The 25,552-nt window shown below is 39.3% G+C and overlaps 1 protein-coding gene across 2 annotated transcripts in view; it reads left to right on the forward strand.

Moving 5' to 3' along the window:
* The window catches only part of LDLRAD3 (low density lipoprotein receptor class A domain containing 3), a 105,273-nt gene extending 80,233 nt beyond the window's left edge, over window positions 1-25,040 (forward strand). For both annotated transcript variants that reach the window (XM_066187854.1, XM_066187853.1), the window contains exons 5-6: window positions 17,894-18,239; window positions 20,182-25,040. In XM_066187854.1, the coding sequence (XP_066043951.1) occupies window positions 17,894-18,239; window positions 20,182-20,443 (608 nt within the window). In that variant the 3' untranslated portion in view covers window positions 20,444-25,040. The remainder of the gene's footprint in view (window positions 1-17,893; window positions 18,240-20,181) is intronic.
* The last annotated feature ends 512 nt before the right edge of the window (window positions 25,041-25,552 follow it).

Raw genomic sequence — 25,552 nt, forward strand, 5'->3', positions numbered from 1 at the left:
TTCTTCCTGCCAAAAAGCTTTTGCTAATGAACAGCAGACTTCATCCATGGACACGTTGTGGCTTGGATAATGGAGGTCTGTATCTTCTGTTTCTTGCTTTTCAGCCTAGTTCAGAATATTCTTCTAGAGAGATGAAAGCACTTGCTTGCATCTTTTATGGTATTTTAATGATCAGGAGTTTGTCAGAGTGAAGGGGTGAAAGGAAAATTCCAGGATACCTGGTTAACTGTAAGGTATCAAGAAAAACAGTAAAGAGTGTGTACTATGTGTTTTGTAAGGGTGTCATTAGTTACAGGAGAAAGTCAGAGCCTTGGGCTGTTTCCATACAATTCAGTATGAGTTAGGGTTTATTTGAATCACCCCTTGAAGTGTTAAAAATTCAGTGTATAGGATGGATAGGAACTTTCCTGTGCTGAAAAAGAAGGAATTTGCATAAGGTGTTTAAGATGTTTATCACACACCATGTATTGCCGTGCAAATGCTTATGCTTTGTGGCATGCATTCACCAAGTATAAGTAAATAGAACCGATGAAGTTGGTCTGTAGGCTTCAGATGAAAGGAAATTTTCCTTATTTAAGGAAGTGTTTGCCTTGTATGATGTAATGCAGTCGATTTTTTCACTCGGTCCCTTATTTAAAAGCAGTGCAGTATAAAGGATTGTTAAATAATGATGTGGAGTTCATTAAGTGAAATGCCCTATATCCTGTTAGCAGCGAGACAACAAGCAACGAGTAAGCAAATGAATAATTACATTTAGAGTTTCACTAAAGAAGCTATACCAAAGACATAGAATGAAAGTTTGTTGCTAATCTATCCCCTGTATGCTGATGGTAATGGTGGAGACAACAGAATGAGAAGGATGTGATTTTGAAAGGTCTGTGCCACTGTATAGCAAGCAGTTAGTCCAAAAAGTGACCTAGATTAATGCAGCTGACGTGTTCTGTATCTGCTTCCATTTGGGTGGAGCAAAGCCGTTTGGCTTTGGTTTCACACATGTATCTGACTGAGATGCTCTCAGCTGGAGTTCATTTACCAAAGACTCCCAAGGTGGAGGGCTCACATGCACAAACAGGATTAATTTCTGCCAGAAATATAACATTTGCATTCACTGACCTCAGAAGGACCCAGGATAAGCTGGTTTTCCCTTTCATCCTCTGTCATGGTTAGCTAAATCTTTGTTGAAGAATGGAACACCTTGGAAAGCCTTGCTGCCCTCATCCTATAATGATTATGAGCAAAAAACCTTAAGAAAGAACCTTGAACTCTACAGCTTCAGAGTATATGGGTGGAAACACTCTTTTTATTACATTTTATTGCTTTGTAGGAGAGAATTGGAGAGTCCTTGGGAGGGTAAGGGAGAGAAAGAGGCAGGATGATGCAAAAGAGGCATGGGAGGAGGCAGCTCTGTATTCCATTTTCCATAAGTAGGGTTCATGTATTTATATGTTGCACTGTATAGAAAAGCGTAAGCAATCCTTGCAGAAGAGGTGAGACTTGGCATCTCTTGTTTCCTGGGTGAACTCTGTAATTGTTAGGCCACAACCTAAAGGTTAGGTACGTTCAGTAACTTGGGGGAGATGAATCACGTGGCCCCAACTGCCTTTGTTACCAGCTGCCAGTGATGAAGGAGAATAGAAGAATACTGATTTTGTGTTAAATGTTATAATGCTGTGGTTCTTCTACAGAATTAGCATGCAATGAAGAACATGCATAATATTTGTTCTGTACAATGAGTGTCAAGTTTGGAGTGTTTGTGTAAGATGCAGCATTAAAAAGAAGGTGTGCAGCGTAGAATATGTCATTGTTTTCTCCTTGATCTCTCCAGATCCTATTATTTCAAAACTGGTTGAATTATTTTCCTGGATATGGTCTCTTGGTACTCATCCTTAAAGCATCATGGGTTTATTCCCAAGGGCAGAAAACCTTTCCTTTACTGAAATTTGGCAAGTCACTTTCAAAAGAATGCATTTTTTCTGAGTCTGAAAACCTGATTTATTGCTCAATCCCCACAGAGGATGTAGAAAGTGTCATATGTTATACATTCTATGGTGTTTTTGTCTAGACAGAGTATTAGAGTAGGGTTGCAAAGATACTCAGAAACATCTGCAATTTTTAAATGCAAGAGGACTGTATTACTAAGTACCTTCTCAGCTGCCAGTTACTTTTCACTGCATACTTACATTTTTTTTAAATAAATAAAAATGTCTGTAGTTGCTTCCTACTAAACAGCTTTGCCCAGATCTATCACTAAGCAAGTAATTGCTTTCATTGCTTAGTTTTTGCCCAGAACCAGAATCTCTCTCTGCATCTGACATACAGCCTTTGAGATTCTTGGTCAAAAATCTTAGTGCAGAAGAAGGATGAAGACATACACAGATTTTCCTTCACAGAGGTCTGGAAATCAGTGGGTGGGTTTCAGATTGCTGACAGCTATCCCAGAAGTCCCCGTAGGACATAACTCAGGAGAGAACAGAACTTCATACCATCATTGTGGTGGGTGTGTTTTTGGTCTCTTCCAAACCCCTGGTGTGAACAGGAGGCGACTCTGCTCAAGGTGACGATCCTCACTCTCTTGTCTGATGGGAGATGCTTTGAACTGATACCATGTGGTCTGGAAGACTCCTCTTTTCTTTCCCCTTTCCTGTACCACCCATGGTCCCCTATGAGAGCTCTGACCATTTCACTTGAAGTGACCTGACCCTGATTCCTGTACTGAGGTGTCTGAGTGAAATGGTCACAACCATGAGTCACGGGTGAAAAGTATCAATCAAACATGAAGATATTTGGGCACTTCTGCATCAGGTTCACTCTTACTGAGCTGACAAAGTTAATGCTGAATAGGCTGTTTCCCTAAAACAGGTTGATTTATTTCCATCAAATACTCAGTTGCCATAGACCTCAGGTATGTTTGGATTAAACTTGTAAAACCAGTACTTCTTTGTGAGCATTGTATTACTGAGAATGATATTTAAACTGTGCCATAAGGGACAAATTCGTGTCCAGCATCCTGCCAGACTGAGGATTTTCCATTATACTGAGGTCATCCTGCTAACCTTCACTGGCTTCAAGGGAAAATAAGCTCATTTTAAACCGCAGCAGTAATTAAATCTGCATGCCTACTTGACTGATTTAATGTTTAATTAAAGCAGAAGTATTGTGGTGGGGTAGTTGAAATAAATGACTGTCAACATTTGTAAGGCTGACAGAACCTAATTTTTCTTCTGTTTTTCTTGTTCGTTTTAGGTTTTAAAAATGCTTCTTAGTGTAGTATGTAGGTATGCACTGAAAAATCCTTAAAACATCTGAACTAGCATGAAATTTTTGAAGCGTTTTTTCTGAGGTTTGAGTAAGAGCATAGAAGACTTCCATCAGATAAAGATTCAGAGTACAAAAAAATAATTAATTTCACACCAAATAATTCATTGTATTTTTGTGTATACATCTGTGTAACACTTGCTATAGCCATTAGCAGAATGAAGTTTCTTTGGTTAAGAAAATTTGAGACTGGTTTACAAAGAGCTTTGCAATTTTATGTGGGTAGAAGTATTTAACTATAGTCAGTCTATGAAAACGCACAAGTGAATTTATTGTTTTACTTCACATTTAAACTGGACATAGTAAACAAGTAGGGATTTTTCCTCATTGAATTGCAGATTATCTGTAAAAGAGAAATCATTGCTTTCTGACACTGTACCAGTCTAGTTTGTTCAGAACCTCCTAGCTAATAATACACATTTGGCTCCCAGGTTCACAACTACTCACAAGCAGCTCTTAGTCTACTGAGACAGAACAAATACTGTATTCATTTGCTTTACTGGTGAGGGATCGCTTCTCATAGGTCTTTACGATGCTTGCTGAAAGAGCTTTCTTGGTCTTCTTGGGCTCTTGGCCTTCAATGCTTTTTCTTATTAATTACCTTTTTAATTACTCGCCAACCACCCTGATCTTTGTTGCAACAAGATATTGAATTAATCTACAGAAATTGAACTATTTCTACAGAATTGAAGGATTCTACAGAAATTGAAAAGAAAAGATTGTAAGAGAAAAATTACCCATTGAGTCATTGATTTAATAGAGACTGTGGAGGAGTAAGAAACAAGTGCTCTCCTAGCAAAGTTCTCTTGTGCTTTTGAAAATCTTCTATCTGATTATAAATTTGCAAGATTTCTTGACAGATGGGAAAAAATAAACACAGTAAGATGGAAGCTTTGAAGTTAAGATTGAAAAGGTGCTTGAAATACAAACTTTGTTTTTTTTAAAACAACAATTAATTATTTTAGTGGGCAAAACCCTCTAATATTGCCACTGTTATAAGATCCTAAGGACATAGGTTTAAATTAAAATAATAGTGAAATACTAAAAACAGTGGATAGAGTTACATGGCTATATGGTGTGAGCCCCTGAAATGTCCTCTGGTTTGCTGAGATGTGTCACTGGTCCTCTTTGAGTACCAGTTGTGTTCTGGAAATTGCTGGGATCTCCATCCATCTTCTGTCTGTTGTCACACCACGGGATTTACATACTTCTTTAGTTGATAGGAAGATTTTGTATTGTGCAGTGTCCTTCATTAAAGACGCCCAAATCAGTAAATCACAATTGATTACAGAGAGTACCCTAGAAAATGAGGACACTTTGTGCTTCTTGAGTTAAGTCAAAATATTTCTAGCCATTATTTTTCTAGACCAAGTCAAATTTTGTTTCTTCCCCTACCTCTTAAGGGAGGAAACATTTGTTACTTTTTCAAAATCGATTGTAGAACTGGACATCCGAAATCATTAATCACCCTTGAAATATTAGGCACCATGTTAAACCATAGTCAAATAAAGTTCCAGGTTTGAGCTTGATCTGAGCTAACGGTGGCTGATAGTAGTCTCTGTCTCAAGGGATGGCATGCTAATGCACTGCATGAGAGGCCAAGTGGCACTGGGCAGGCTGAATATTCTATGGAAAGTGTAGCGCTACCAACCATATGGTACCTATGTATTAGAGCAACGCTCTCTCGTTTTAAATGATAAAATTTACACTACTCCTCTATGCTATATTACTAAAAGCCATTAAAATAACATTTTGGTTATGGTACCATCTGAGGTAAAAGCACCATGCTTTCAAGAATGACTGGTTTGAAAAATTTTAATATTCAATTAAGCTTGAAAGGACAAAGTGCAAAATTAACTAACTTGCAATTAATTTCAGTAGTAATTATGTAAAAAATTCCAGGCATATAGAAGATGAGAAGCATGGCATAATTAGTTGTGGAGGTTTTTACTGCTGTAATTACAGTGATAAATATGTATGAGGCTGTTTGGGAAAGGGAAGCACAGCAAGCAATTGTATTTAATTAAACTTTTAGCTGGCTTAGTTATGGAGACTGCTCCTTGTTTTAATCCCTTCAAGACTGCAGTGACACTCCCAAGGCAGGGCAGTTACACCCCGGAGTGTGAAAATTGCATTTCAGGATTTATTTTTCCTAGGTAGAGGTCTCCCAGGTTATCTGTCACTTTATGAATCACAGGTAACCATTATGTTCCAATTTTACATCCCTTGAAACTTCTGCGAAACGCCCAATGCAAGAAGATTGCACCGTTTGTTGTTTGTGTATTTAAAATGTTCAGAGAGAAGGATGTGGAGTTGCACAGGTGAGCGTGATGCAGAGGAACCATCAAGCACAGAGATCTTTGTTTATGGGGTCCTTATCTACAGGAACAAAATTAGCTGAAAAATTAAAGCTATTTGCAAAAGGAGCAAGGAGTCATACAGAACAAGTGTGTGTCTGTGGTTTGTTTTGCATTTTTATTCAGTATTTTTTGGATTCTTGGTATGTTCACTTAGACTAGAATCCAGTGTGATTTGGTTCTTTTCTTTTAATTTTCTTTCCTAATTTGTGTTTAGACAAGTTTTTAAGCTGAGACATAAGCATATTAAATCAGCCTCCATCTTTAACGTGTGAACACTGTATGCAGACAGCTTGTTAAAATACCACAGAGTGCTGGGGAGGACAGGACTGGGTTGCTCAAGGATAATTAAGTGCACCTTAAGAGAAAAGCAATAAAACTGCCTCCTCTTTGATAGTAAAGAAAAAGTAAATAATTCATTAAAGTCTTTGTGTGTGTAGAGAGCAGGGTATGGCTGATGGAAGCTGAGAACTCCCAGTTTCTGATCCTGGCTGACAATCTTTAGCTCTGCAGTTTGAAGTGAATCATTTTATTAATTTAAGTATTGCTTTTAAAGTAATGACTAGGTTTACCTTTCTTGTTGGATTAGTGTAACATTGTGATTTGTCTTTAAATACTTAAAGGAATAGTACTATAAAAACTATAGTTGGTCATTTGCATCTGTACTATAAAGGAGTAAATGGTTTTGTTTCTTCCTCTTTCAAATGAGATAAACTCTTAACCTTTCTTCAGAATTTTTAAGAATTTTAAAGAATTTTTGATGTAGATTTTTAAAATTGCAGCAGATGCTCGTGTGTGTGTAAATGGAAACACGTCTCAGCTATTACAAATTATGCTCCCTAGAAGCTTTTACCCAGCCCACACAGTCCCCCAGCTTTTGTTTAAATTTAATCATGAAGCATGATTTTACCTATTTACTCTTCTTCCTGAGAAGTTTCATTAAATTTGTCTTGCATCTTTTCCCTTTTACCCTTGTTCACCTTTAGTTCTGATATGCCCAATTATCTAAGAATTAGTCACTGGGCTTCTTTTTTATAACCCATGGCTATTATAAATACTTCAGTAACTCTTTGTAGTTATATTTTCTCAATACTAAATAAAGCATGCTTTATTATGCTCTCATAATATTTAAACCCTGTTTCCCCCCATTCATCATCTTTGTTTCTCGTGCTGTTACTCTCCATCAGCCTAATTCTGTCTTCAAGTAAGCTGGCCAAAATAGATTGCCAGTGTTCAAACATGGTTTCATTGGGGTTTTGCAGAATCATGCCATAATATAGTTAATACCCTTTCCTTGTGATAAGCCAGTTTTCTATTAACCTTCTTTACCACTGCTATGCATTAGCCGAAGTTTCTGTCAATAAAGGTTCGTTCTCATGTGACACATTAGCTAATTCAGTGCCTTTTAAACTATGCTAAGCTGTACTAATCATTATTATTTGCCTCCAGTCTTTTCACGCAGAACGAGAACTATAAGTATGCCACCAAAAATCTCTTCATTTGCCCTTGCATACAGTAATTATCTTGACATAGTGATTAATAATTATGATTCTTGCCTCTTAATACAAATTTTAAAATAAATTTTTCTTTCTTGCATTGTTCACATGCTTTTCATATCAAGAATTGCACAATTCAGTATGACTAGTTTAGTCAGTCAGTCAGGGTCAAAGGAAAAATAAATGTTTCCACAATCACTCTGGAAACAAAAAACAAGACTACATCTTCAGCAAGAATAAAATCTGGCACTCTCCCATTCATTAGGCTGCATTTGTCAGTGTTGAATAAACAACCTTTCATCAAGTGCAACAATTTTCTTCATTCTGTAATTAAAGATTTTTTTTTTGCTTAATTTATTTATATGAAAGCTTGCTGAAGTGAGACCAAAATTTTTATAATGCATGTTTCAGAAAAAAAAAAAAAAAAAAGGTTCTGGATAAAGTCCCAGGTACTCTAATATCTTGATTTCCTGTCTGAAATGTTATGCTAAGTCCATCCATGGGAGAAAGGTATCCAAGTGTCCTCTGCACTCTAAAGGAGGAGATGAGCTCCTCCTTCCTTTCAGAATGCATGGGTAGCTTCTAATGCTTATAGAATTTATTGATTTGTCAATGAAGTATGAACTCCTACTGAACTTGGGAGAAGAATGGGATCATGTAGCAAGTGATATAAAATTCTTTACAAGAGGACCTCCATCCTCATTATTAGAAGGTGTTCTTCATCTTTTTTCTGTTTATCTGAAGATAGGTTTTGTGAAACAAGCACAGTTTTTTCAGCTCACCAGGAGAAATAACCCAAATTTAGGTTTTATGGGGTGTTTTGGGTTATTTGATTGGCAGGGTGAAAGTGTTGTTATTTCTGACTACAGGCCAGTGTGTACATTCAGGACTGTCAGAGGTCTCAGGGTACTTCCAAAGCGCACCTAGACCAGTGTTAGCTTGAGGGCATCTGTTCCAGTGCTGCGTTCTCCTTGCCACTTTGCAAATTGCACCTCACACCAGAGCGACACATGTAGGTAGTAAGTTAATGTGGTGCTTTGCCTTTGGGGTAAGTGGTTCAAATTTAACCTGGATTGTAGATACTTGAAATTTATAGGATTTTTGATATTCTTCAGAAAAACATTGAGAAACTTTCCTGAGGACATACAGGAATGATAGTCTCTATGATAAAACCATCAGAGTGGTCAGTGTAACTAGAAATCTGAAGGCATGGAGGCACATGGTGCTACTGCTGTTTATTCACTCATGGAGGTGACAGCTATAATCAATAAGACATATGAAAAAAAGCTGTGATTTCTCATGTTAGTCATTTGGGACACTTCCTTGCAGTGTTTGAAAGCCCTGCATTTACATTGTTAGAGCAGGCATGGATTTGATTCTCATTAATTTCAAACTTCTGTATTTAAAAATATTAAAAGCCTCTCTGCAATGTTTTCTTCAGCCTAAACAATCCCTTCTTGGTAGTTAGTGTCTGATAATTCATGTTATTCTCCATCAAGCTCTGATCACTTTTGATTTTTTAAGTGTGGTGTCCTGAGCTGGGTAAGTACTCGAGCACACACACCTTGCTAGAGTTGGATTCTGTTTGGGTTGTATTTTTCATTGCCAGTGAACGTGCTATTCCCTGCTGACACTTCACTACATATGATCCTGGCCATTTCTGCTATTTTAAAATCATTTTTAATTTTGATCTCATATCAGGGTTGATGTTGCCTAACAGCAAGCTGAATAAGCACTCTGTCATTCAGGTAATTACTGAATAGTTTCAGGTTCAGAGCAGAGCCTTTTAGACCCCGCTGAAAAGCTTTCAATTTTCTAATGAGCCACTGGCAGCCACAGCCTTTGAATGTTTCCCTCCCACTCCCTATTTTCAGTGTCATCTTTTCTGATCAAATGAGATTTTTATCAGAGGATGAAAAGCACATGTTTATCTTCTTCCTGGTGCTAATGCCTTCCAGATGCTTGTTAGTGTCCCATTTGTGTACACTGGCTTTCAATTGCAGCTTTTCTTCTTTTTCTTCTCTTTGCCTCATTTGCTTCTCTGTTCTTTCTTCCTCCCTCACTCTTTCTCCGGCATTTGACAGTCTGGGTCTTGTGATCAGGAAGGTCAAAAAGGGCTATGCTGTAGCTACTTTCACAGCCAATTGCTGTCTTCTCTGCTGTTGTATTTTGCTCTTTTTTTCTTTTTTTTTCTGTTGTATGTATGTACATATAATATTTAAGGAAATATTTAGAATTTGATTTGCAACCAGGTACAGTGTTTGTTAGAACCTTCCTGAAGGTGGAACCTGAACACAGTGAAGCTACTGAGGCCACTCAATGTTTGGCAAGTTTCTTGAGTTTACAGAGCTTGTGGCTGGAAGGAAGGATTAGTTTGTATGTCAAACAATTATGATGCAAAGTCAGGATAACTTTAAGAGGCAAAGCATCTCATAATGTAACTTCACACAGGTGCATTGTCACTTGGAGCTTCACATTGTCAAACACTGAGCTTCATCTTGGTTTGGACTGTGTGTCTACCTACATCACACAGTTGTTGTAGTCTTGCTTTCCTCTCCAGTGTCCTTTTGATTCCTAGAGCCAGAAGGTAGCCTGCAGGCTCTTGCTGGAGTGGATTTGCTACTGGTTTCTTCTGTGGCAACCTGGAGGCAGTCATTGTAAGGGCATTGAGTAGGTATGAATGAATGGGTGATGTGAAGGGTGACCCTAGGAAAGGAATTAGGTGACCTGGAAGGTATTGTCTGTCTCTATGGATTTGTTTCTTTTTTTAATCAGGATCACGATCTGCTTGTGGTTTCTAGATTGTTAGTATCTTGAACAAGTGAAGCTATGTGTATTGTGTATCTGGCAATATCTCTTCTTCACAATTCTAGAAAAGAAAATAGGATTGACAACAATATTAATATGTAAAACAGGACATGGACGTTGTACTAAAGCTTTTACAAAAATCAGAGCCATTAAAATACAGTTCTTGAACAATTAGACAAAATTTATAAACTGATTATAAACTTACTCTACAATAGATTTAAATCACATTTAAGCAGTATTTCTTGCCATGTGTACCTGACTGCAGGATCCATAAATCCTGTGTTGCATTTCTTCAAGCCTTATTATCCTTCTTACGCTCCAGCTGTTCATAGTGCTAATCAGCACCCAGGAAAAAGTTAATGTGCACATTCTAGCTGAGCACTGTGTGTGTCTTTTTGCCAGCCTCCAGAATAAACACTATAAAAATGCAATTCATCTGTCCTGCACAGCATCTCACATTCAGCTTTTTCCAGACATTCTATTGAAATAACAGGCATTTTTTTCAGGCATGTATAGATCACTCAAGATAAATTGGTAACAGTTTTTCAATGGTTGTAATTTTGTTTCAGAGTTGATGATAAAAACAGGAGTGTTTCATCCACAAATTCTGATTTTAATTTGTTTACTTTTTGTTTTTATTTGTTGGATTTTTCTGCCTCCTAGATATTCACATGATTCCAAGGAATGTTAGTGGAGTATGTCATAGAAACTTGGATTCTAAACACTTGGGGAATAGGAAAGGCAAAGCCACCCGTGGCCTTTGCCAAACCTGTTTTCCTTCATACTTTTGACTTGGAACTGTACTGAAGACTTTCCAAAATTAATCAAGGTAGGGCATGCCTTTGCACTGTCAGGGAGCTGATGCAATGTCCAGGCTCTTACTTAGCTCAGAGCTCCAATTAACCTTTGCAGAAGACAGGACAGTGCACTTACACATAAATTTGCCCATGTTGCCATGGTTATTTGGTAGAAAATAGTATGCTTTAGTTGAAGTGAAGATGAAGCTAATAGTACAGAATCACTAGGGTTGGAAGGGACCTCTTGAATGTCTCCAGAGAGGGAGATGCCATGATTTCCTTGGATGGCCTGTTCCAGTGCTCTGCCACACTCAATGTAAAGGAATTCTTTCTCATGACGAGGTGAAACTTCTTGAGTTTTAGTGTATGTCCATTACTCCTTAAATATTGGAGACTGAATACACTTGGGTCTTGCTGGTGGAATTTCACAGTTAACTTCTCCATTAAAACATTATGTTGTTTAACTTTTAAGACTATCCTGTACTACTCATTATTGGTACACAAGAAATTATGTAGCAACCAAAGACCCCAGACCTGGGCTTTTATGCAGTTGGGGAATATTGTTTGTGATTGGAATATCTCTTGGGAGATTGGAGGAAAGAGCAGGGTATGCTTTAGGATCAGTGGTTATTACCTACAGCTTAGGCACTTTGCTTGAACTGACACTAGAGTCTGGGAGGTGTGCCGTTGTCGTGTGTCTTGGCAAGAGCACCAGAGCATGTTTATGCTGTGAAGATAAAACTGTTTTTCTTTCTTTGAAGCTGATTCTTGATCCATTTTATAAGCTTGGTTTACCAAAGAGCCTTCTGGTGGGTGCAGTTAGAGATTTTCCTTCTGCAGAGCAGGTTTAATTTACTGCTTGGGAGGTGGCAATTGTAGCACAAACCCCTAAAGCTTTCAGTGCCCCCAATCTCTTCCTGTATGGCATCTACCTGTCATAAAATGTTACAAGAACTTTATAGTAACCAATTTCATGATAGCCTCCTTGATCATGACCCTCCATTTACAAAGGAGAAAGAAGACTAACAGGACAAAGTTCTTCCTTTTTATGTTCTACCCCTGCTTTTGGGTCTGGTTTTTGTACTGGCTATGATTTAATCAAAGTACACCACTGTCCTATCACGTGTCCAGGAACTGCTGCATAGATTAATGCTGGAGTAGTCCTGAATTACATTTGAGTAACACTTTAATTTCCTCCTTGGGCTCCATCCAGCTGTCAAGTCTGGACCTTTTGTTTTTGTGCTTTATGGCAGGTTTTGGCACTGCAAGTTTTTACATTGCCACCAAGTTAATTTTAGAACTTTGGTTGCTATGACTACTGCTAAGTATTTCTTAGTTCTCTACTTATTTGCTCAGTTTGCTGCTTTTCTTTTCTTCGTGTGTGTGTGAAGTGCATGGAGTAATTATCCTACCCTGCAGAAGATAAAAAAGGATAGCATGTGAGAGGTGAGGCTCTTGATCTTTGGGCTGACTCAGCTGCTCTTTTAGAGCAGCTGCAAAGACTTGAAAGCACAGCTCTTGTAGCGCATGGTCAGGATGAGGATTTAAGTCTGGGGAAGAAGGCACTGGTAATGTACTCATTCTGGTGCACTGAATGAGACATGCTGGCACTGCTTCTAATTCTGCTGACTGCTGCTGTCCTTAAGTTTATCTGTGTCTTGCTGGCTACTTGTATAACTATATATAGTTCCAAGTCTTACACTTAGCTTTACATTCTTGGGTACAGTAACCATTGTTTTGCTTGGAGCCTCCAAAGTGCATTTTACAGAGAAATTCTGTTTCATTGCTCAGAGCTCAAGTTGTTACACTAATACCAATAGCGATGTAAATATATAGATACGTGTATTTGTATTCTTCATAACAAGAGGTCCTACTGTGTTTATGCAGGCAAGGTCATGGCTGTCTTTCCAGTCATCTTGAAGAACAGGTGAAGACAGAGCATGCAGTGGTATTTAAGACTTCTGGTTGATATTTGAAAAACTTAGACTTTTCAGGAAAATGTAGTTCTTGTCAGTATGAAAGAACTTTGGAGAATGTCCTGAGAAAGTGAGAACATCACTATCTAGTTTTCAGGTGGGGATAGCTGGACAAGGAGCCAGGCAGAGATGGAGAAAATTACCTGCTGGACAACTTCAAGAGTTGGGAATAGATCCACCCTTTGCCCCAGCTTCTTAGATCAAGGGCTATTCTGTTTGCTGTGGTTCTGGTCTGTGGGCAAAAGGGACACTTGTGATTACTATGGAGTTAAACACAGGATCACCTTGGTGCCATTTGAAGCCAGGATATCTGTGCAGATGCCTGTTGTCTGTCTTTGTCTGTGAAGCCATCACTGTTACAGACATACCTGGAAGGAACTTCATCCTGGTGCCTTCCCAGAAATCTTATCCATTTACCAAGTACCTGTTAAGCAAAGATGTAATCATGTTGTATTCCTCTGGCCAATTCCCATAGATAAGGTCTGTTTCGTTTGTGTAACACCTCCATTAGTGAATCTCCCTTCTGTGCCTGAAAAAGAGAAAGCCATAGCAGGGCTAAAACACGCTTTGAATGCAGTTGAAAACAAATCCTTGTCTCTGGTGTCTATGGGAACTGTGAAGCTGTTCAGGAGGGGAACAATGGTAACCTAGCATAAGGCTTCATGAGGTCAAGGTGCTTTGTTGTCTGAGAGAGATCTTGTTTGTAACACTGAGAAGGGCAATAGGGAAAAGAGATAACTCAGTTAGAAAAACATCTCTAGAATAAAGAATACTCTGAGAGTTCAGTGCACAAAATCTATGTGAGACTTGTTTTAGTGGTATATAAAATCATCAAGGATGAAAAATTTAATAAGAGTTTTGAGAGACTTAACTGGATGCCCTGAGAACTCCAAACACAGAAAGTAAATAATGTGCAGAGGCTCTGCCTGTCTGCATTTGATTTTTGTTGTCTTTAACCTTCCAAGCTGCAGCTCTGCACTTTAACCAGTTGGAATTTAAATGTGTTGTTACAGTAGCATCTTTGTTGGAGATGGACCGTGACTCGTGCTCATTAAGGCTACAGATGTCTGCTCCGATTATGTATTTCAAAAGCTTTTTCTCCAATGAACTGTGAAAAGCCAGGCTTGGGCAGAGGATTGTGAAAGATAAAATAATAGCCTCTCGTCCCTACGTCTGGCAGACTTAATGCAGTTACTCTCAGATCTTTTTTTAAACTTTGAGACGGCAAATTTGTTCACAGTCAATAAAATAGACCTCTGAGCACAACCCGCTATGTTTCCTTTATCAGTATTTTCCTAAATTATTCACAAGGCTTTTTTACACTTCAAAAATCTCTAATCTGTGAATCCAGCATTTTCCAGAAACTAGGGTTTAATAGGCATAAGTGGCATTGATAAACTGTTTATATGTGGCTTGATAGAAAATGGATCTTCTTCAGGGGGAAAAAAGGCACAAAATAATAAATACTCCATGAATTTAAATTAAATTTGCTTGCCCACTCACTCTTTTTCATGAATTTGCACTTAGTAGCAGAGCAGACAGAACTTTTTAAGCCTACCTGGATAATTCCTGCTTCTCCTGGGAGAGGATAACTGAATTACCAAGAAATTCAGTTCAGTGACTTCTGTGATGTGTAAACATTTGCTGAAAGTTATTAGAGCAGAGCTAAAGAGTAATGGATTTTGTTTCCTTAAGTAGTCGTGCATGTCCAACTGAGAGTTTTCAAATGTTCTCTATATCTCACCTTCTCCCTTTTACATGAAGTGCAAAATGAATACAGGTTCATCAGGCAGTCTCAGCTCAGTACCCCGCATTCCCTTCCAAACCTCTGAATATTCACCAGGCTCTACAAAAAACCCAGAATGTTATCAAGGAATTCTAAAAAGTTACTTACTTCAACATGGTTAGGTATATAGAAAGAAAAAGCAAAAACTTGATGTAAAAGTCTTCTGTACGCAAAACTACCTCATAATTCTGCTACTTTTGTTTTAGCTGTGCCATAGAGCAATTTTCTTGCCAAAGCATTACTTTGGAAGACCATTAAGGGCAATTCACCTCTCTAGGACTGTAAGCCAAGCAGTGTTGATAGGCTCAGCTGATGTTACTTTCATCTTCTGCAGGTTTGGATTTAGTGGCCTTGTAGAAAAGAGAAATTAGGTACAGATTGGTGTTTCGTGGAATAAATCATATCACAGCCAAAGTGAAATGCCACTGGACTTCACTTGTGAGCATGGCTTCGTAGGAGACCTTAAGATTATATCTTCTTGGCACAGAAAACCCACCAATAAAGCAAGAATAATGTTGTTATTGTGGTGAAAGTAGACTTAGTTTCAATGACAGCTTCCTAGTTAGAACTCCATCTCAGGAACAGTCTGTTCATGGGCAGGTATAAAGACTATGCATGTTCAGGGAGCTGGATTCTTTGTATGGGGACAGTGTCTCTATACAAGTCCTCAGTACTGCCTGTGGTGCAAGAAGGAGCGCTTGACAAATGAACCAGATTCTTTCCTCTTCACAGGATTTATCTGTACCCCTCTGTGCTGCTTTGTGTTAGAGACACATGGGCTAGAATTAGCTGAACTGATGGAGATGCCAATTCCAATCCCAAATGCATTATTGCTGTGTTGGCTGGTTCAAAGGTTTAACCAGACAGCACGGTTCCAAACAGCACCCTAATAGCTCTGCTTCTGGTTCAGAGACCAGATCTGTAGGCATGCCCTTAGATTGCTCTGAGTTTCAGAGAGACAGTGAACTAAATGGGAATACAAGACACAGATCCAAACACCCCAAAAGGAATAGAGTTACTGGTAAATAAATGATGTTTCATTAACCACAGTAATCCCAAATCTCCAAAACAGCATGTCAACTGCAAAGGTATCCTAAGTCTCTGCAAAATATGTCTATGGTTGTTGTATGAAAAGGATTGTAAAACCAGATAAGAGATGTTTTGTTTCATAGTGTTCTAAAGCTGGTCATCAGATCCCATCTGACTTTTGACAAAGCAGTTTTTCTTCAGCAGTCTAGTTAACTTGTTTGGATTCATAGAACTGGTTCTTGTAGGACCTAGAAGACGCTATCCTAAACAGGTGGATAACTGCAAAAGGTTGGGAAAAAAAGTTGATGGATCTTCTTATTTTTCCTCTCTTTTAGTAAGATGGAGATTATACAGGGATGAGACTGTGATGCTGCAGAATGACCCCATGGTAACTAATTAGGTCTCAATCAGGTCTGCAAAGCATCCTGTTTTATGCCAATGCACTGTAACCAGTGAGCCAAGTTGAATGAGAGTCTTGTGGTGTTTTACTGGGATGTCATAATAGATTTACCTTCCTTGCACTTGCTGCAGGTAGTAATATTCATCCATGGGTCGGTCCTTGCAAATAAACTTCTTGATGTTTGCATAAAAATGATCTGCTTGTCATTATATTTCCTGTGCTGGCCCTTGTCTGTGATATGTGACATGAATTCATTTTTCAGCTGTTGAATTTAGGGAGTGTATTAAAGGAGCCAGAGTAATATGTGATGAGCTGTAATTAAAATTACTAATGCATGTCAATTCCTTTCCTTCCTTCTGCTTTCATTTATATTCCTCATGTAGACTTGGTTCACTTTGCTGAGTGAGCCAGAGACCAAATGTTGACTGGAAACAGTGATTTCTGCGTTCTCTAGCACAGTTGCACAGGGAAATAAAGTTAGATCCTGCCTGAAGTGTTACACTAAGTATCAGGAAAAGTCTGGCTTGCAGCTGGCCTGCAAAGCTCTGGTCTGTGGTTGTAGTGGCATCATCAGTGGAACAGCTCTATCTGAGTGGTAGTTTCCGTAGCTGGTAGCAGGACCAATAATCACAGAATAGTTTGGGTTGGAATAAACTATAAAGTTCATCTTGTTCCGACCACCTGCTGTGAGCAGGGACACTTTCCACTAGACCAGGTTGCTCAAAGCCCTATCCAGCCTGGCCTTGAACACTTCCAGGCATGGGGCATCCCCAGCTTCTCTAGCAACCTGTTCCAGTGTCTTGCTACTCTCATAGTGAAGAAACTATGTTTTCTTTGTTCTGATACAGTCTTTTTTCCTATCTCATCTCTTCTTATGAAAGTGTCTGTGCTTTAGAATGGAGATGTTTAAAGCATTAGTCATTTTATGTTGTATTATCTTACTGACAAATGCAGAAGCTATTTTGAGTGATGCTGGAAATTGCGGTTTGGTGTTTAACCGTGGAAGTGAACTACCAAAATCAAATATTGAGAGAGGTACCTGAAGCATCTTGATGAAAACAATGGGTGCTTGAGTAAAGGTCTTCCATTGTGCTGGGCACAGTCAGCGTATATTTCATTATCTGTTGTTAGAGAAATATGTTAGTGACGCTGTTGCAACTCTGAAAAGCAGTTTTGCTTGATAAGGAAAAGAAGGGAAAATCGTATGCCAAGACTTACTGTGCCAGCCTTCTGCAGTAGAAAATTAAGAATTTGGATGGATCATGCTCTTGTAATTGTGTGGATTTGGGGTTCTGTTTGTTTGGTTTGGTTTGGTTTTTACTCAGCCTCATATTTTTCTTGAGGTAGATGAATGTCAGAATAGCCTGTTTGAGGCTACAAGGAGTTACAGGCTGCACAGAAAGAGAAATGTCTGCCCAAAACCATACTGCTCAACGGCTGCATGACCTTGTGAACATGGGGCTTAAATGATGTCAGGGAAATGTAAAGTAAAAAAAAAAAAAAAAAAGTGTTGCGCCTTCTACATCCCTAATTGTAGTGAGCTTTCCCAGGTGCAGCTGAAGTATTGTGGTTGTGGCTTGGAACTGGGTGTCTCACTTCTGGAAACAAAAGCTGTGGCTGTTAGGTAGGTGTGGGGGACATACTCCCATGATAATTCTCATGCTTCCTAGTCTGGTGTGTATTTTTCTCTTTCTCAGCTTGTCTCTCCCTAGTAGTGTATGTGCTGGCACCACTGTGGGTGAGCACAGACTGAGGGATACTCTGCCGATCTCCACTTTCCATGTGTGTGCTTTTAATAATCTCATTTTTCACAAGGAAGAAGGAAGACTTTGTTTTGTCACTCGGTGTGTTAGTGGAAAACACAGCATAGGCCAAAAGCAGTTTTATATTGAAACCTACCTCAGGTTTCCTTTCCCTTTTGTCCTGCAGAGGCAGGGAGCGGCCAGGACTACGTGACCTCCGACAACCAACTGCTTTACTACCCGAGCATTACCTACGCCATCATCGGCAGCTCTGTCATCTTCGTCCTCGTGGTGGCCTTCCTGGCCTTAGTGCTGCACCACCAGCGCAAGCGCAACAACCTGATGACGCTGCCGGTGCACCGCCTGCAGCACCCCGTGCTGCTGTCCCGCCTGGTGGTCCTCGACCACCCGCACCACTGCAGCGTCACCTACAACGTCAACAACGGCATCCAGTATGTGGCCAGCCAGCCCTACCACAGGCCCGTGGACCTGGACTCCCCGCCCTCCTACTCAGAGGCTGTGCTCGACCAAAGGTATGTGCAGGAGCTGATTCTGTGCCCACCAAAGCATCCCTCTGCTGGCTGCAGCTCTGGTAATCTGTGCTGCTGCTGCTCCCCACTTACTGCTGCTTTTGACAGAAGTCCAGTGTTGCTAGACGGACACGAAAAGAATGACACTCATGCAGTCAGGTTGTCAGAGCAAAAAGAGGGGCGTTTATTTCTCGACCTTGATTTATATAGGTTCTGGACAATGACCTGTAATTGGAGAATGAGGTAGCTACCTCTCCGACCCCACTGGTCAAACTAAAAGTCCGTCAATTGTCCCTCCTCCAGAGAGGAATGTGGAAAACAATCACTTTGTTTATGTTACAATCTGTGAACAACTCCACTACAAAAATACAAACATTAGAAGGCTGAAAAAGATCAGGGCAACAGTCCACTGCTGCGCTTCTGTCACCTGCACAGGGTCAGATTTCAGTAAATCTGAGCTCCTTCTGTGTATGAAAAATTCATGGTCCTCAGGTCCCTTTACTCTTACTGGTATTGAAGGGATTTTGCAGCAAACTCAAGTCGTGTTCTTCTAGCACGTGTTGGTAGTAAGATTTTGAGAATGGCAGGAGAATGTATCACTTATTTAGTAGTGATAGTCTGTGTGCCAGTTTGGAATCAAAATGTGAAAAGTGAATTCGGAGTTTCACCAAAAAAACCCAGCTAAGTTGTAGGTCATAGTACTGAAAAAATACAGCCCTGTTCAATTATGGTAAGTATATAAAGGTGAGAGAGTTCTTCAAGTCTTGTATAAAGAAATTGTATCATTCTTCTGCTCTGCACTGCTTTACCTTTTACCAAGAGAAGAAAAGAACAGAACTCTGGAATGGAAAGAACTCTTCTTAATTTAAATAGCTAAAAGTGCTTTAAAATTTGGTGTGGGTGTGGCTTGTTTATGATGCTTTTGCAGTTATGGCGTTATGACACTGATTTCATTTATAGATAATTAACCTTCATCTTAGCCTCTGCCTGTAAAGTCTTTCCAAACAAGACTTGTAAGCAGTCATCCCCTCTACATAAAAAGAATAGGCTACAAACTTCAAGAATTCTGATTGTTCAGAACAGAAAAATACCCTGTTGGTATTTTTAGTATGAACTGTGGGATTTAAGAATAATAGTAAATTCCTGTTCTCTGCTGCTTTTGGCTGCAGGTCCTTTGTCTTAATGTTGACTTTCATAATAATGATATCTTTCATTACTAAGGAAAACTAAATGAGCAGGTGTCCAGATTGTAATCACTCCTCACTTGAGCTGATAAAACCATCAGCAATTTCAGAGCTAATTGCTCCTAGGGCCTGTTATCAATCTGCTCAACCCTTCAGTCCCATTACTTGCTTGCTGGCAGAACCACAGAACAGTTTTCCTGAATACAGTACTCATCTTGCCTGTGCCTACTTAACAGTTGCTCTGCATATGATCTCATGACAGCCAAAGTGATTTGTCAGTGTGGAGAATTGTTTGCTATTTATTTGTAGAATGTAAACCATTAATCTCTGTCACTTAGTGGAGGTTTCCTTGGAGCTTTCTTCTGTTCATGTCATCATCTATAGGTGTAAATCCACCACATAATGTTACTGCTTTTAGTGTTTTCTCTGATGTAAATGTTAAACAGAAAAGTTTTTTACCTCTTGCACAGCTGTCTTTGAGCCAGCTTTGGTGGAAGTCCATTGCCTTCTAACTCAGCGTGTGAATTGTTAAACAGGTTGTAATTACTATGTTGCATCTTGGCCAGAAACCTTGCTTCCCAGTGGTGGTGTGATATTTTGAAATTACCTGAATGATGTGAACAGGTCTGAGATCTCTTGATTTGTGTCATAATTGAAAAGCTAAGAAATACAGTTTGGTTTTTCTTCATCATTGCAATACTGTGTACTATCTCCTGTCCCACTGTTTTCAGTAACTTCTTACTCTGTTATGTGTCTTACAGCAGACCACCTTGGTTTGACCTTCCTCCACCACCTTATTGTTCCGAGTCTGAATCCCCTAATCAGCCAGACCTTCCTCCTTACCGCTCTCGGTCGGGGAGCTTGGCCAGCACAGACACCCCCACGGCAGAAAGTCCTGTGGGCACATCCAACAGCTGGATGAGAGACATGCATGGCAGCCTGGATGGGCACAGAACTCTTGTGGAGAGGACAGTAGATCAGAGTGATCCTCTGGTCAGCCACACTGCTGAAAGAGAAGTGTAACTGCTGCAGTAGTTGGGATGGCCAGGAGGTATTTACCATGTTTGTGTGGATTTATCTGCTGTGGCTAATAGGTTTCAGGGGACGTGTGCCTGAATGATGACTTGCTTTGAATTCACACTGAGTTCATATTTGAATTCAGCATTTTGGGCTTATCAAAGGCAGAGCAAGGAGAGCTAAACTTAGAGTCACATAAGCTCTCCACAGTATTTCTGTGAGCAAGTTCTGGTTCAGACAAGTAAGAGAAACATCAGTGCTTTGTCAAAAGAACTGATATGATGTATTTATTGGACTGCTTACTGTATATGAATGTATATATGTGTGTGTATAATATTTGCAGAAGTTGTTCAGGAGAACTCTGCCAGAAGGACTCTTGTTTTCAGACTGCTTTCCAGGCTGTTGAGGTGGGAGCTGTTTCTTCTTACTGTCTGGTGCCAACTGGTGGTCACTGAAGCACATGAGAGGCAGTCCTTCTGCTTGGAGGGCTGGTGCCCAATGCCAGCCACCTGGCAATGCCCAGATTGCAGAAAATCTCCTACTTGACCCATCTCTGTGTGGCCTGTGAAGAAGGTTTAAGTTTGTGAAGATGCAACAACTGTAACTGAGCAAGGTTTGTTTGTTTTTTTTTTTTTTTCTCCAGATGCCAGTATCTAGGCCAAATTTGCATGGGTTGTCTCAGCAACACCACAAAGGTTGGCTTATCTGTCAAATGTCAAGGCTGAGTACAGAGGCACTGAAGCTTCTTAAAACAGCAGAGCAACGCTTCTTTTCCTGTGTGGCACAACAGTACTCCATGTGTTCCCTCTTAAAAAACCCCACAACTAAACAACAAGACAAACTCCGAAATTGTTCCAACAAAATCTTTAACACCAAAACTGGTGTGAGGCAAACACCCAGCACAGAAAGCTTTAATGTCAAGAAGTAGTTTGTTATATTTGTAACATACCTGAAAGCAGGTCACGCAGTGAAAGGTGTTGGGCTTGGCATCCCATCTACAGCATGTGTGTGTACATGCATGGATACACGTGTAATACTGTGTGTAGGTATGTACATAGTGTATCACTTGGGCTTAGTTTTGCTACACCACAAGAACTCTAAACTGTCAAAGTTTTGTTTTTGATAAACTCATTGATCTTCATAGAGTGCATTATTCACGTTTATTTGGTTCATTTTGGTCTCTACAGAAAACCAGGATTACTTATGTCTGTTCTGTCCTAAGTCTTGTTATGGTCTCCTGTCAAATGTGTTTCAGTGCACCTTGTTGAATCACCATGTGAAAGCACTTCTGAGGTAAAGGTGTTAGGAGTAGCAAGAGGGAAGAAGCTGTGAATTTAAATGCCACAAGCACATACTTGTGCTCAGTATACAGAAAACAGCGCAGTGTCTTCCTCTTGTCTGGGGGGAAATTTGCCTTGAAAAATTTTTTATATTTGTCTATCCCACATTTCCCACTCTTTCTTTGTAAAAGAACGGTGTCATTAAACAGACTTTGCTGTTTAAAGGATATGAAGGAAGCTGACTGCCCACACCTTCTGCTTTCTTCCTCTCCGTCTTTCTAAGGTAGATTCTTTTGCCCAAAGGTTACATGCTCAGAACCCGAGAATTTGGAGTGTAGGTAAGGGAACAACTGAAGTTCAGTCTCAGTTCTCATAAATACACCTGAATTTTTAGGGAAGGAGTTAGGGTGTTGTTTTTTGGGTTTTTTGGTTTTTTGTTTCTTGTTGTGGGGTTAGGTTTTTGTTTTGTTTTTTGGTGTTTGTTTTTTTTTTTCATTTCCAACTCTGGAGTCTATTGCCAGGATATGCAAGAGGCAGGGACGAGATAGATTTACAAGCACAGGTCATTCCAGGACTCAGGGCATGGTGGGGAGTCCTGGAGAATTCTGATGCTGATGGGCTGGGCTGACTTTGGAAGCAGATTAAGGGCAGCTTTCATCACAGGCTTAGGCAGCCTGTGGTGAAGTGCATTGGTGAAGATGCTCCTAGGTCCTTGCAAAGTAATGGACAAGAGTGGGTCAGATTTCATCCTTGCTGAGAACTCAAGCAATGTAATTATGCTGTCCTGCACAAAGCAGGATTTAGCTTTATTACTGGCTGACCAAGGTAATAGGCAGACTGTTGTCGTTGCACAGAGCAGACAGCTATTCTGTATTTTACTGGTAAATCAGACTCAGGTATGTGAATGAGTTAATAGTACAGGTGGGTGCAGGGACATCTACTGTGATCACTGGACCTTGATGTCCCTCTTGCTTTTCATTAAGGTTCTGCTTGGCCTCTGTAAGAGAGCTATGTTATGCTGTATCAGAATTAAACTTAATGGTTTTCTGTTGCAGTTTTAGAAACCTTATATTGGTCTTGAAAACGTACCATTGAAGAGTTTGCAGTAGTTTCATTGTAATTAGGTATCTTTTTAATTTTAAAGTTGCCTAAGGCTGTATTAGTGAAACTAAATCTTTGTGTCCAGTATCCCTCAAACAAGCCTTCCACAGGGGATTGCATTTCACCATGTGTGTTCTAAGACACCAGAGGGTGTGCAGCCCAAATACTGTGTGCCTATGGTATCTGAAAAACACTGCCTTGCATTGCTAAGAAGTAGGAAAAGAGTGAATATAGCCTGTTTCTTCTGTCTTCTGTGTCAGTCACTGTCATATATGTACATATATATATATATTAAAAAAAGATACTCTTTCAGGATGTATATATTCGTGTAACTTTTGCATTAAGATAATCCACTTGGACTTTCCAGGAAAAAAAAAAAAAGGAAAAAACATTCTTAATGGTGTGATGTTTTCCCTTCCAGCTAAGGATGTATTTATCTTTGTATAGGAATCTTCTAGTTTTTGAGAACACAACTTTATAGGAGATTGTGCCTTTCTGTTTGAATGTTGATTGGAAAATCTGTTACCTGCATTTCTGGGTGTTGTTACATATCATTGTCTAGATATCCAAAAAGAGCAACAAGTCTTGTCTTCCTCTTCATTGTTACTTATGGGGACCACTGAACTTTGAGGACTACAGCACAGCAGTTCAGTATCTTGTTCCAAAAACATGTGCTAAAACTTGGGGTGGCTCAACTTACCCCAATTTTCTGGTTTGCAGAACAGGTTTGCTAGGCTGGTTTCTTTGGAAATTGCTGTCGTATCACACAGAAATTGTTTATGATATGTCACTTCTAGTGTGTTGATACAGCATTACGCTGCATTATTCAGTGGAATCTTTGGGAAATGTGCTGATGAAATTAAATATTTCATTGAAAATCCTGCAGCTTGTAAGGCTGAAGTTAAATGTTCATCCAATACCATGTGATAGGGTTTCTTCTCAGTAGCAGGTAAAATTGGGATTGATCATCCTTTTTGCAATTTTTCTTAACCTTTTAGTTTGATGTTAGTCATTCTTACAAAAGTAAAATCAATTAAAGTTTTCTTCAAGAGCCAAATTCTGTTTCCACATATGTACTGAATGGTGACCACTGTGTTGAGTAGTTCTCAGTACAGCTATTAATATATTCAAGCAAAAGAGTTTGAAGAAATGACTTGAGGTAAATGAAGGCATGTTGGAAAGAAGGTCGTTTAAAAGTAAAGAAATAAATAAAATTCAGGAGCTTCAAGTGTCTGTAGCCTCTGCTGAAATCAGAGTGCTGTGTATTTAAAAGGAAGCCATTAGTGATTCTGCTTGATAGTAATCTGAAGTTCCTTGTAAGGCAAATTACCATTTACCTCTCTGGTACTGGAAATGGAAAACTGACTGTAATGCTTTTAAAAGAAAGCCTGTGAATAATTTTCTTGGCTCTTGTCTGCAGTGACATATACAAAAACACTGACTGCATTGCAAATTTTAAATAACTCTATTCCTTCTTCCTCTACTTTTAAGCCAAATCAGTTTTATTTACACCACTTCACTTTGATACAGACAGTAGGGCCCTTGTGATAGATTTAGAAACTGAGTGGAGGAAAGAGGTGACTCTCACTTTAATTATTGCTGCAGCTTGTTAATCTGGTGCTCTTTACTTTTAGATGTCTTAGCAAAGACAAATGGTTTCCGTAGATAAGGAAAACTATTAATGATGAAAAGGATGGAGGGACACTGATTCTGGTTTTTAATGAATATTTAAAATTGTATAAATGAAGAAAAAATTTAGCACTGTATTTTTGATGTGGTGATCAAATGACAAGTACTGTTTTTAACTGTTGCTTATTGGAAGCTACTTTGCCTGTAATGCCTGGAACTAAAATGGTAAGACAAGGGCTTTTCTTGCAGTTCTTACTAGATCTGCAATATTTTTTTATTAACACAAGGCTATATTACACCCATGGACTAAAATGTGGACTGCAGGAAGAATTTCAATACTGTGCTGGATTCTCCCTGAATGTATCCCAGTACAGGACTGTGGCCTTCATTTGCCCCTTTTTATTTTTTTATTTTTCTATTTTTCCTGATTTGAGGGATTTTGTCAACTTGAAATGGAGAAGTTACTTAAATGCTTTAAGGGAGGTTGTATGGTGAAAGCCAACCTTACCTTAAACTTTTGTAAACTGGAAATCTTAAAAAATGTATTCTGTATTCCTGAATAAAATTGGTGTTTTAATACTGTTCACAAGTGACTGTGTCCCCTGTCTCATAAAGTCTTAGTTATTCTAGTTTTATAACCTCCTACATGAGGCTTCTTACAACTTTTGCATTCCATGTTAAGTTAACTCTTTGTGGGTTTTAAATACAATTTTTAAACAAAGTGATATTGGAAAAACTCACATGTACCTGTGTGTATAAAAATCTCCTAATCCATATGTTTCTATATTTGTTCAAATGAAAATTACTTAATACCATAGTTTCTCATTTTGCTGTCCTGGTGTGCTATCAAAGATGAGGCGTCTGAACCAGTTTTGTCGTCTGCTTTGTTGCAAAGCTGTAGAAGCCACAGCAGAGGTTGGTGCTGTGTGCTAGCTGCTGTACATGGATTTACCAACAGAGCTAAAGGGCAGTCAGCATTAGCCTCTACCTCCCCCTTTCTGCCTGCCAGTTCCCCAGCACTCATGTTCCCAGCACAGTGTGCCTGTTTACCTCCAGGTCTGTGATCCACGTGCCGGATGCGTGAGCCAGATCCAAGTGCGGATGC

The sequence above is a fragment of the Chamaea fasciata genome, unplaced genomic scaffold (genome assembly GCF_029207755.1).
Source record: "Chamaea fasciata isolate MVZ Bird 193981 ecotype frontalis unplaced genomic scaffold, bChaFas1.0.hap1 SCAF_7, whole genome shotgun sequence".
Lineage (NCBI taxonomy): Eukaryota > Metazoa > Chordata > Aves > Passeriformes > Sylviidae > Chamaea > Chamaea fasciata.